The following is a 12,371-nucleotide window of genomic DNA, read 5'->3' as shown; positions in this document are numbered from 1 at the left end:
CTTGTCTTTTGTAGCCCACAGTAAGGAATGTACTCTCATGATGGCATATGCACACTGCCTCCATATTTTCTTTTTGTTTGTTTGTTTGCCCATTTTATTTTATTTATTTATTTTATTTGTTCCAATTTGTTATGCCTGACAACACAATGCATTTCGACTCATTGTACACAAATGGAGCACAACATTTTGTTTCTCTGGTTGTACATGATGCAGAGTCACACCATTCGTACAATAATACATGCACATAGGATAATAATTATCATCTCATTCCACCATCCTTCCCACCCACATACCCCTTACCCTCCCTTTCCTCTCCTCTGCCCAATCCAAAGTTCCTCCATTCTTCCCTTACCCCCAGCACCATTATGGATTAGTATCCACATATCAGAGAAAATATTTGACCTTTAGTTTTTAGGATTGGCTTATTTTGCTTAGCAAGATATACTCCAACTCCATCCATTTACCTGCAAATATTATAATTTCATTCTTCTTTGAGGTTGAGTAATATTTTATTGTGTATATGTACCATAGTTTCTTTATCCATTCATCTATTGAGGGCTTCTAGGTTGGTTCCATAGTTTAGCTATTTAGCTGCTAAAAACATTGATGGGCTGTGACACTACAGTATGCTGATTTTAAGTCCTACTGAGGAGTGGGATAGCTGGGTCAAATGGTGATTCCATTTCAAGTTTTCTAAGGAATCTCCATACTGCTTTCCAGAGTGGTTGCATGCCAGGTTTCTGTTCTCGTGACTAAAAGGCTCAGGGGTCACTCTAGTTAAACTGGGCTAACTGGGCTACACAAAATAACCACACAAGAGACACAAATACCTTTTTCTTTGGGGTCGCTGTGACGGCTCCTCTGACCTTAAGGGTCCACAGAGAGAGAGAGAGCAGCGCTGACCCCTTTTATTGAGGAGAAGCTATTCAAATGAGGCAAGGGGTCAGGTTTCAGGGGGCTGAGTCTATCTTCATGATGTCCACTGTCAGCAGGTTGACTGACACCTGGGTAGGCCACACCCAAGGGCACAGTAAGAGGAGGGGACACACACAAGGCACTTCCATGGAAGATTCTATCCTAAACAGGGCAAGGGGTCATATTACAAAGGAACAGGTGAGCATAGCTTCACCCATGGGGCTGTAGCAAGACACACCCATTTCTGTGACTGAGCACCTCAGCACCCAGCTGGGGAGTGTAACTCAGTCACCCGTAAGGATGGCCTCCCACATTTGCACCAATTTGCAGTCCCACCAGCAGTGTATGAGTGTGCCTTTTCCCCCCACATCCTCAACTCCAAGTTTTCTCAATTGTAGATGGAACTTTGTCCCAGCTTTCATTTGTTCTTCTTTCCACTAGGAAGGGGCAGTGAGGAGGCACCCTGTCTCCTGACTGCCCTGCTTCTGCCTCAGCTAGCCTGTGCCTCCTTCTCTTCCAGGGCGATGAGGGTGGTGAGCGAGTGCTGCAGCAGCGCTGGACATCCTTCCTTAAAGCACAGCTGCTATGCTCCCGGCCTGATGACGGCTTCCCATTCAATGTGCTGCAGGACGTCTTCACGCTGAGCCCCAGCCCCCAGGACTGGCGTGACACTCTTTTCTATGGGGTCTTTACTTCCCAGTGGTAGGGCTCCCAGGAACTAGTGGGGGATAGGAAGGTGAAGGGTGGCTGGGACTGGGACCAGGAGCCAATCTTTGGGCCCTATGGGCCTCATCCTGAGCCCCTGAAGTTCCTGGGTTAATCTGCCTGTTTGCTTTGCAGGAACAGGGGGGCCACAGAAGGCTCTGCCCTCTGTGTCTTCACCATGGACGATGTGCAGAAGGCCTTCAATGGCCTCTACAAGGAGGTGAATCGAGAAACCCAGCAGTGGTACACTGTGACCCACCCGGTGCCCACGCCCCGGCCTGGAGCGGTGGGTACTGGCTTTGCACTCAGGGCCGGTATTGGGAAGATGTGGATCCCCATGTCATTCTGGGACCAAGGCTGTCCAGCCTCAAACAAATCATAGTTTCTCGGAATCTGATTTCTCATCTTTAAAACTGAGGGTTTCTCTATGTAGGTCACTCTCAATCAGTAAGTGAGGCAGCAGTGGTGATAACAAATCCAAATGAACTGTTCTGAGATGGGCTTCACACCACCTCGCAGGCCCCACTGAGCCTAAGCTGCAGTCACCCACAGCAGTAAGGGCTCACTGATACACCATTATGGCTTTCTTCTCCTACCTTCACCTGCCTGTGGTAACGGGCTTGGGTCATGGCTTAGAGGTAGAGTGTTTGACAGTATGTGTGAGGCACTGGTTCAATTCTCATGCACCACATGTAAAATAAATTAAAAAACAAAACACTGGGGACATAGCCCAGGCCTGCTTGACTCACTAAATAAGATATAAATATGTGTGTTGATATGGCTTTCGTCCTGTCCTATCTCAGGCTGGGCAAATGTGTCCCCATTACTACTTACTATTGTAATCATCCCTTCACTTGGTCCTCTCTCCTACTCAATTGCAAGCTCTTTATTTAATAAGTGACCAGATGAACAGGCTTTAAGGCAATAGACCTTTGTATTTTCATTCTAGCCTAATGGGCTCCCCCAAAAGCAGACCTTGAAACAAGGCTATGTGTGCCATTAGCTTATTTGGGAGGTGACCCCCGGAAGTAGTCTGAGGGAACAGGCAGGTGAAGGTGGGAGCAGAAAGCCATAATGGTGTATCAGGGAGCCCTTATTGCTGTGGGTGACTGCAGCTTAGGCTCAGTGGGGCCTGTGAGGTGGTGTGGAGCCCATCTCAGCTCAGAACAGTCCATTTGGAGTTGTTATCACCAACTGCTGCCTCACTTACTGGTTGAGAGTGACTTACATAGAGAAACCCTCAGGAAGAGAGAATTTGGCAGCTCTGGAAGGTGCAGGAACTGACTGTAGCCATTGCTGCCAGGATACTGCCCAGCCAGGGCTTCCTGAGCACTCTAGTGGGAAAGATGATAGAAGTATAGGGAGAGTAGGCATGGTTCTTGAGGGCAGTGTGTGAATGGAGTAAGGAGGCCCAGCAAGGAAACTCAAGTCAGCCCTTGGTGAGTCCACACCTTGGGCTTTCCCTTGGGCCTTCTGACTGGCACTCTGCAGAAGGCCAGGCAATGTGCCATGGTTTCTGGGGCGGGGCAGAAGGCACTCCTGTCCACTGGGCCCCCATCCTGCCTGCTGCCCTGCAGTGCTGCTGGCTCATGCTGCCACCTTCTCCTTCAGTGTATCACCAATAGTGCCCGGGAACGGAGGATCAGCTCATCCTTGCAGCTTCCAGACCGTGTGCTCAACTTCCTCAAGGACCACTTTCTGATGGACGGGCAGGTCCGCAGTCGCCTGCTGCTCCTGCAGCCACAAGCCCGCTACCAGCGTGTGGCTGTGCACCGGGTCCCCGGCCTGCACCGCACCTACGATGTCCTCTTCTTAGGCACTGGTGAGTGCCTGCAGCCCACAGGCTCAGGGTAAGGGGCGTAGCTGGCGGGTCATGGGTGGCGGACTGTACCCAGGGCCTGAGTGCTGTCCATTCTCCAGGTGATGGATGGCTTCACAAGGCAGTAGATGTGGGCTCAAGGGTGCACATCATCGAGGAGCTCCAGATCTTCTCGTCAGGACAGCCTGTGCAGAACCTGCTCCTGGATAGCCACAGAGTGAGTGGAAATGGGAGGAGTCTAGGCAGCGTGCTTGGGAGTGGCCCTCCATAATTATAGTCCCCACCCAGTTTTTCCTCCCCTACACCAGCGAATGAAAAGTTACGAAATCCAGGCTCATGGCACAGGTGATCAGAAAGTGGAGGGTGCCACTTTCTGATAGAGGCCTCTTGGGTGGAGGGCTAGTGGACATGTGAACCAAGTGTGGTCATGGGTGGTGGCCCTGGCTGTCCATGCCTGCCTTTCATCCCCAGTGTCTGGCTGTGCAGGGGCTTCTGTATGCTGCCTCCCACTCGGGTGTAGTCCAGGTGCCTGTGGCCAACTGCAGCCTATACCGGAGCTGTGGGGACTGCCTCCTTGCCCGAGACCCCTACTGTGCTTGGAGTGGCTCCAACTGCAGACATATCAGCCTCTACAATCCTGAGCTGGACTTCAGGTAAGAGCTCCTTGGGGCCTCCCACCCTCCCACCCCTGCCTGTGTAGCCTGTGTAGCCTGTGTAGCCTGTGTAGCCAGCCTCAGAGCTCTTCCTCAGGTCTCTAGGATCATTACCTGGTCTCATTTGCACTGTCTTAATTCTGCTTAATTATCCTGAGCTCCCCTGCTTCCTCTCAGCTGTTTTGTAGTTCAGATAGTGTGTTTACCTTACCTGCCTGAAAAGGAGTGACACAATTTGATAGAGTGTGCAATGTCACAGCTATGAAAAACCTTGCAGGAGAATATGGATTGGCATGTGAATACGTTTTAGGAACAGTAAGGGCTACAAAACAGTCTATTAAACCAGTAAAGAGTGGTTCAGAATAACATTTGGATTATAAAATGTTCCTGTAGAAAACAGGGATAATTCAAACAAAATAAAAACTACCCCTAATCCTACCACCTAAAGAGAATCTGAGTAGGATTCTGATTTACTATTCTTCCAGATGTTTTTACATATGTAGTAAATAAACAATATAAATGTTAAATAACCATGGAATCTGTCCTATTTGTAGTCTTCTTTTTGTTTGAACCCAGGAAAAAGAATATACAAATTTATTACACAGTTAAGGCATGGGAGTATCAGATTCCCCATTTAGAGCATTATTTCTTCTCAAGCATATATCTAGTGACAGTTTTTTTTTTAATTTTTTTTTAGTTTTAGGTGGACACAATATTTTTATTTTTATGTGGTGCTAAGGATCGAACTCAGTGCCTTATGTGTGCTAAGCAAGCACTCTACCACTTGAGCCACAACCCCAGCCCTGGTGACAGTTTTTATTTAAAAAAACCAAATAGGCTGGGTGCAGTGGTGCACACCTATAATCCCAGCAACTTGGGAGGCTGAGGCAGGAGGATCACAAGTCCAAAGCAGCCTCAGCAACTTAGTGAGACTGCCTCAAAATAAAAAAGAAAAAGGGCTGGGGATGTGGCTCAGTGGTTAAGTGCCCCTGGGTTCAATCCCTAGTACCAAAAAAATAGGAGTTTATGAACGTACACCTGGAAGGACATGCTGTCATGATCAATAGATGGCAGATTACATGAGATTTTTGTTTTATTTTTATCTTTTTGCTTGGTTGAGCTTTCCACTTTGAGTGCAGAATTATTTTTCTTTTTATTATTCTTTATGAAGTAAATCAATGCATGTGGATTAGTCTGAGACATATTTACACATAGGTCCAGCTGTCCTTTCAGACTGTTTTTGAGAACATATTCTGCTTTTATAACTAAGAGAAACAGTATGTCACTTTTATCTGCAATGATGTGTAAATAGGAGGTGCTCATTCAAGTCATGTAGGGTTGGGGAATGAGCTCAGGGAAGTCTCTTACCCTCTGCTTTGGGCTTGGTGTTCCCTGAGAACCAGGTCCCCTGGCCAGGCTCAGGTATGCATTGAGGGGTGAGGGAACACAGGCTCATGGGGCTATCCCAGACTTTTTCTGTCCTCAGGCCATGGATCCAGGACATCGAGGGGGCCAATGCCAAGGAGCTCTGCAACACTTCCTCAGCTAGACCCCGGTCTTTTGTACCACCAGGTAAGGTACACCCTCAGAGGCTGGAGGAGAGGGGTGGGACCAAGGCTGCTTAGAAGACCTGTCTGAACATTGATGGGTGTAAATGCCTTTCCTCACATCCTCATCTTTTCAACTGGCAAGTGAGACCCTAGAAAATGAGACTCGGTCTCAGGAGTTCCCAGAGTTGCCCATCCTGGCATCAGGAGTATAGCTGGGAGGGAGGGTGTGAAGCTGGAGCGACTGTGGACACCAGCCCCCAAGTACCTGATGCCTCTTCTGTCCACAGCCAAGAAGCCCTGTGAACAAGTTCAGTTCCAGCCCAACACAGTGAACACCTTGGCCTGCCCACTCCTCTCCAACTTGGCCACACGGCTCTGGCTGCACAATGGAGCCACTGTCAATGCCTCTGCCTCCTGCCGTGTGTTGCCTACTGGGGACTTGCTCTTGGTCGGCAGTCAGCAGGAGCTGGGAGTGTTCCAGTGCTGGTCACTGGAGGAAGGCTTCCAGCAGCTAGTGGCTAGCTACTGCCCAGAGGTGGTGGAGAATGGGGTGGTGGAACGAACAGACCGGGGCGGCAGTGTGCCTGTTGTTATCAACACATCGCGAGTGAGTGCACCAGCTGGTGGCAAGTCCACCTGGGGTGCAGACAAGTCCTACTGGAATGAGTTCCTGGTGATGTGCGCACTGTTCGGGCTCGCCGTGGTACTTCTGATTTTATTCTTCCTCTATCGGCACCGGGATGGCATGAAAGTTTTCCTGAAACAGGGGGAGCGTGCCAGTGTGCACCCCAAGACTCGACCTGTGGTGCTGCCACCTGAGAACCGACCACTCAATGGCGTAGGTCCTCCTAGCACTCCACTGGACCACCGAGGGTACCAGGCCTTGTCAGATAGCTCCCCAGGGCCTCGGGTCTTCACTGAGTCAGAGAAGAGACCACTCAGCATCCAGGACAGCTTCGTGGAGGTGTCTCCTGTGTGCCCTCGGCCCCGGGTCCGCCTGGGCTCTGAGATCCGGGACTCTGTGGTATGACGGCTGACTTCTAGATGAAGCTGCCCTGGCTTCAGAGGCTGTGAATGCTCAGAAGGGGGTCACTAAGCCTCCATTTCTCATGGAACCCAACCAGGGTTCCTTGCCCTTGGGAGCCTTGGAGTTAGCTGGCCTGCTGCTCTTCAACCAAGTCTTACAGCCCGGCAAGCTGTAAGAGGGCTGCCCTCCGGGGCCCAGTGGGGCCTGCCTAGGTGGGCAGAACAGTGCTCCTAAGTAAACTGAGCCTTTGGTTTAAAAAGACAACTGAAAATGTGAATCCAAATGGGAAAGAGAGAGAACATGGACATGCCATGCCACAGACACACGGTTCCTACCTTCACGGTCTCCCACACTCTTGGGACTTTTATTCAAAAGTGGTTGTGTGAGACAGAGTTGGAAATCCCTGCCCAGTTGGTATCCTCTATCTTCTGCCTTATCCTACTGCCACAGGTTTCCCTTCTCCCTGCAGATCTAGGGGCCAGCTTGGGCTCTGAGGGTCCTTGAATTGCCTAGTTGAGGATACAGCTGTGCCGCCATTACCCCACCACTCAGGGACCAGAGGGCCAGGCTGGCTCTGCAGCCCTCCTTAGGCCCTGGGCGCAGACCCAGCTCCTGGGCCTTGTTGCCCATGTCAGGCTGTGGCCATGTGAGAGAAGGAGCATGAGCCTGGGAGAGATTGTGACAATGTACACATTTCCATTGGAATTCAAGGAAGGAAGAGACCGTTGCCTGCCTTCATCCCAGTCAGAGAGACAACTCTTGTGTCCCTTTCACCATCTCAGCCCCATTTTTGAACTTAAGCACAGGGTGGAATTGACTGTATCCCAGCTTCTTCCCATCCCAGTTGACCTTCACACCCTGCCTGACTCCACACTAAGGGATACCCATACTGACACTGCCCAGCACAGGGCCTTGAATTTACATGGGTTTTATATATTTTTTTTTTAAATAAGATGCACTTTACTTTTTTTTTGTAATAAAATTTGAAAAATAATTGTTTAATCATGGTTCTCTTAAAGGACTTTTGCTTTTTGAAGTTGGTCTGTTTCTTGGGGTTCTGAGCTTTTTTTCCCAAGGGTTAGTGAACCACAGCCAGCCTGGAGTGGAGTATGGCACTTACCTAAGGGATTTTAGTTTGCAGGAGTCACTCTGTCCATCAGTTCAGTGTAGCAAGGGATGGGCCTACTTTCCTTAAATGCCTTACAATTTTGGCAGGGTTGGGGGGTACCAGAGATTGAACTCAGTGGTGCTAGGTATTGAACCCAGGGATTGGCCACTGAGCCACATCCCTAACCCTATTTTGTATTTTATTTAGAGACAGGGTCTCACTGAGTTGCTTAGGGCCTTGCTAAATTGCTGAGGCTGGCTTTGAACTCACAATCCTCCTCTCTCAGCCTCCTGAGTTGCTGGGATTATAGGAGTGCACCATCATGCCCAGCCTTTTACAATTTTTAATTTCACAAATGATAATATGGTAAAACTAACTTTCCTTTTAGTATACAGTTCTTCAAATTTTAACACATTCCAAAATTCATGTAACTACCATCACAGCCAAAATTCTGGAGAGTTCCACCCCTCACTGCTATCTCCTTATACTCATACCTTCATTCAGGGGTGGGAGGGATTTGATTTCTCATTGATCCAACCTTTCTTTTTCTATATCTCTTTCTTTCTTACTGTACTGGGGATTGAACCCAGGGGTGCTTTACCACTCCCAGCCCTTTTAATTTTTTATTTTGAGGCAGGGTCTCAGTAAGTTGCTCAGAGCCTTGCTAAATTGCTGAGGCTGTGATCCTCCTGTCTCAGCCTCCCAAGACTCTGGGATTAGAGGCATGTGCCACATGCCTTGCTGGCCCCATTTTCAGATGTGACTTAATACTAGTATGATCAAAAGTTTCTAAAAGTTCGGTCCTTCCTTATACCAGTGTTTCTAGTGCCACACTTAGGATCAAAACTTCTAAACCTTTATTATTGATTAGTAGAAACAGAGTGATGACAATGGCAGGGAAAAGCAGGTGGAGTCCTCTCCTGCCCGGGACCAGAATACGGGGTGCCGGCTCCAGGCTGGGCCTGCTTGGCCCGCCCTGACAACGCAGGCATAACCTTGGCCACAGCTCAGCAGTGGAAAGGTCTTGGACAGGGTGCTGGGACACACGCTGGGGCTGTTGTCACAGGACAATCTTAAAGGAACTGCACAGAAAAGAGTGAGTGGGGTTTTCTTTTTCTTTTTTTCCCCAGTGCTGAGGTTGGAACCCAAAACCTCATGCATGCTAGGAATATGCTCTGCCACTGAGCTACACCCCCAGCCCAAGTGGGGTTTTCTGATGGAAGAGGAGGGTAGGGACTGAATCCAAACCTAGCTGCCCCTCCCCCTAAGACCTTCTTTGGAATGGTTTGTGTCCCATGTGAGTCTGTCCCTTCTCCTTTGGAAGAAGAGTGACCTGAGACCTGGTCCCCAGAATGCAGAGCAACCACTACCAAATACCTGGCAAAGTCAGGTGAACGGGAGATGACATGCTGGAACTCAGAGAGATTGATGGTCCCATCCCTATCAATGTCTGACTCTTCCAGGATCTGCGAAAGGGAGACCTTTAAGCCAGAGCCCCAACTCTTGCCTCCTGCTCCCAAGCCCAACTAGATCAGGCCTGATCTGGCCACTCACATTATCAATGAGCTGCTTCATCTCTGAGGCACTGAGTCGAGTGTCCTCACCCTCTCCCGTAAGACAGTTCACAAGCTGACTCAGGTCTTCTCTGTCCAGAGTTCCATCATCATCAAAGTCTAGAGAGCAGACATAGGAGGGCATGGTCAGGAGGAGCACCACAAAATGCACAAATGCCACCCATTTCCCAAACAGCCCCACCATGAAGCCCATGTTGGAATAGGTGGTGTTCTACCAGTTCTTTCTGGTCCTTACCAAAAATTCGAAAGGCATAGTGGGACTTGATGTCTGGGGTTGCTGTGTCACTAAATACACTCAGGAGGTCCAGGAAGTCCTCAAAGCTTAGGCTATCCCTGGTGGGGGATGTAGAGAAGACCCTGCAGATTCGTTCCTTGAAGGGATTGGCCTAAGTAAGAGAGCCTTTGGTGAATGCTTTCGGAAGTAGCCCCAGGTCACATGCTCATTAGACCCTATCAGAAACTTGCACAGTACCAGCACCATGGAGCTCAGATTTATGGGGAAGAAGCTCTGGGGCCAGGATAGAAGGCCCTGGTAGGGGAGCGCAGGAAGCACTAAATGAGCCAGATGGAGAAGGGGCAGGAATGGCTTCCTGGCAGTCTGTTTAACTCAAAGTGAGAACAGAGTGGGAAGAGGAAGGGAAAAAAGATGAACTGGTTATTTTGGAATATAAGTATTTAACTGAACAACTATTATGTTACAGAAATTGGGTTAGTCCCTTTGTATAAAAAATTTCACAGCAGCCCTACTGAGTTACAACCAACCTGTGCAATAGGGTTTCTCAAACTTTAATAAGATTTTGTCCTCTTAAAGGACAAAACTTGTCTGAACTTCCAAGAATATGTCCTGGAATCCCAGTTTAAAAAGCACCATTCTAATCCAGGCATAGTGGTACCCGCCTATAATCCCAGTGATTTAGGAGGCTGAGGTGGGAGGGCCAGTCTCAGCAACTTTGTGAGACCCTTTATAAAAAACAGAAAAAGACTTGAGATGTAGCTCAGTGGCAAAGTGCCTCTGGGTTCAATTTCCAGTACCAATAAATAATAAATAGCAACATTCTAGATAATTTTGCTGGGTGATTTTTCTTAAATATTTTTTTAGTTGAACACTTACTTTTAAGTGGTGCTGAGAATTGAACCAAGTGTCCTGCACATGCTAGATGTGCACTCTATCCCTGAGCCACAACCCCAGCCCTTGCTGGATGAATCTGATAAATCCTTGCCCTCAGAAAGTTAGAGCTAAGCAGGAAAAAAAAAACTGGAATACAGACCAGTGACACCATTATCTCTATTTGAGTGGCAGGAAGAATTAGGGGGTCTAGCAGAGTAAAGGTGGGTAGAGGGGTGGGGAACCTTACCTTGAGCTCTGGAATGCCGAGAATCAGCTCAAAGGATACCCGTGCCTGCAGTGATTCCTCCACATTTCGTTGCTCCTGGGGAAGGAGCTCACAGAACCGCCTGTGGGCTCTGACAAAGAGAGGGGAACTGATCTCTCTCAAGCACTTGATCTCCGTGTATGTACTTGCATTCCCATTCCTTGCCTTGTACCTGACCCGTTATAAATCAGGTGAGGAGCTAAGCCACAAACAGGACTTCTGAGTCACTGGGCAATGGTCAGTCAAAAGGAGTTAAGTCACAAGACAGTACAGGCTGGGAGTCCATTCTTGCAATAGGTATTTACTGAGAGCCTATTGTGTGTTCTCTGGCACTGTGCTGGGCACTGATTCTAGATCACTGATGGATGGAGAGACTGGAGAAAGAGCCAAAAGGTCCTTAAGAACAGAAAGAAAAGATCAAAACCACAATCTCATTCTCTTTCACTCCAGGGACTCCTCCAGACCTTCCTGAACTATCTTTCTTCTCAGCCCCACCTCCTTCCCAATGGAATGATCTTTGCCAAGGGAAGCCCAGAAATCTTCTCATTCAAGGGTTCTAACCCACAACAAATTCACTTCCTCCCAAGGTAGTCTTAGGCAAGTTACCAAACCCCTCTGTACCTGTTTCCTTGCCCTATACCTCTCTAAGTTAGATGATACAGGCAATCACTTAGCACAGTTCCTGGCCTATTAAATGCTCAAGAAGTGTTAACAGTTACTATACTATTCAAGTAAAGTTGGAAGGAAACGCCAGGCTCTCCAAGGCTTCTCTGGTTTTGTTAGTGGGCAAAGTCAGCCGCGAGAGCTACAGCAACCCTTGCAGAACAGGGGCAGGATGTTCGCTAGTGCAGAAGCCAGTGGAGCGCAGGGTCAAACAGCTCCCAACTTTTCCCGGATCCTGAGAGGTGGTTCTGCGGTGCAACGCTGGGGCCCCAGGAGCGACACGAGAGGGTGTACCAGGAAAGGGGTGCAGCCTTGGACTTGGACTCCTCGCTTCCAGTAATATCTCCGCTGCTTAACTCCGGCAAGCCCTGCCCCACCCTCCAACAGGGGATCAGTTTGCCCATCTATAAGACAGTGATCCCCAAAGCCGCCTCTAGAGGATCCCAAGTCGGAAGTGGGGTTCAGGGCAGCACTCACAGGAGAATCTCCTGCTTAGTCAGGAACGTCAAGTCCTGGAAGGCAAACCAGAAGGGAGGTCAGCCGACCGTCCGGAGGCCGCAGCCGCTGGGCCGCCCACCCCGGGACACCGCTTCCGGGCGCAGGCGGCACGCGAGCTCCCCGAGAACCCGCGTCCCGCGCACCTGGTACTCGGCCAGCAGCTCTTTGGACAGGCGACTGCCCGAACCCCCCATTGCTGCGCCGCGCGCACAGCTCCGCCAACTCTCCTTGGGGCACCGACAACTTTCTCACTTCCGCCCTCGGCTGCGTCACCGACCAGTCCCCGCGGCAACAGCTGCTGAGGCCACCAACCCTGGCACCCCCTCCTCGCCACGCCCAGGCCTCCCAGAGCTGCTCCGCCCGCCAGCTGCCGGCCCCCGCGGTACTAGGCGAGCCGGAGGCGGGGCCCGGGGCGGGGCCGGACGCTCCGGGGCAGGGCCCAGGCCCGCGGCCCCGCCCCCTGGTGGGCGGTGCGGCCGCGCGCGT

The 12,371-nt window shown here is 49.9% G+C and overlaps 2 protein-coding genes across 3 annotated transcripts in view; one reads left to right on the top strand and one right to left on the bottom strand.

Moving 5' to 3' along the window:
• The window catches only part of Sema4b (semaphorin 4B), a 39,885-nt gene extending 32,214 nt beyond the window's left edge, over positions 1 to 7,671 (top strand). For both annotated transcript variants that reach the window (XM_076851325.1, XM_076851324.1), the window contains 7 exons: positions 1,436 to 1,617; positions 1,756 to 1,906; positions 3,232 to 3,442; positions 3,541 to 3,656; positions 3,926 to 4,092; positions 5,579 to 5,664; positions 5,930 to 7,671. In XM_076851325.1, the coding sequence (XP_076707440.1) occupies positions 1,436 to 1,617; positions 1,756 to 1,906; positions 3,232 to 3,442; positions 3,541 to 3,656; positions 3,926 to 4,092; positions 5,579 to 5,664; positions 5,930 to 6,672 (1,656 nt within the window). In that variant the 3' untranslated portion in view covers positions 6,673 to 7,671. The remainder of the gene's footprint in view (positions 1 to 1,435; positions 1,618 to 1,755; positions 1,907 to 3,231; positions 3,443 to 3,540; positions 3,657 to 3,925; positions 4,093 to 5,578; positions 5,665 to 5,929) is intronic.
• A 940-nt stretch (positions 7,672 to 8,611) lies between these two features.
• On the bottom strand, positions 8,612 to 12,228 carry Cib1 (calcium and integrin binding 1). Its single transcript, XM_076851326.1, has 7 exons — positions 12,029 to 12,228; positions 11,865 to 11,899; positions 10,707 to 10,815; positions 9,587 to 9,737; positions 9,332 to 9,450; positions 9,155 to 9,243; positions 8,612 to 8,859 (listed from the first exon to the last, which is right to left on the bottom strand). The coding sequence occupies exons 1-7, from the start codon at positions 12,077 to 12,079 to the stop codon at positions 8,838 to 8,840; spliced, it is 576 nt and encodes a 191-aa protein (XP_076707441.1). The 5' UTR covers positions 12,080 to 12,228; the 3' UTR covers positions 8,612 to 8,837.
• Between the last annotated feature and the right edge of the window lie 143 nt (positions 12,229 to 12,371).

Source organism: Callospermophilus lateralis, chromosome 3, assembly GCF_048772815.1.
Source record: "Callospermophilus lateralis isolate mCalLat2 chromosome 3, mCalLat2.hap1, whole genome shotgun sequence".
NCBI classification, from domain to species: domain Eukaryota; kingdom Metazoa; phylum Chordata; class Mammalia; order Rodentia; family Sciuridae; genus Callospermophilus; species Callospermophilus lateralis.
The sequence above is the reverse complement of the archived record's forward strand: the minus strand, read 5'-3'. Positions and strand labels throughout refer to the sequence as shown.

What these genes read in the sequence shown, in the direction of transcription:
- Cib1 (XM_076851326.1), bottom strand. Translation starts at nt 12,079, where the DNA reads ATGGGGGGTTCGGGCAGTCGCCTGTCCAAAGAGCTGCTGGCCGAGTAC. An exon ending in TCGGCATTCCAGAGCTCAAG is followed by an intron (nt 9,738 to 10,706) that starts GTAAGGTTCCCC and finishes TCTCTTACTTAG; the next exon opens with GCCAATCCCTTCAAGGAACG. An exon ending in CTATGCCTTTCGAATTTTTG is followed by an intron (nt 9,451 to 9,586) that starts GTAAGGACCAGA and finishes TCTGCTCTCTAG; the next exon opens with ACTTTGATGATGATGGAACT.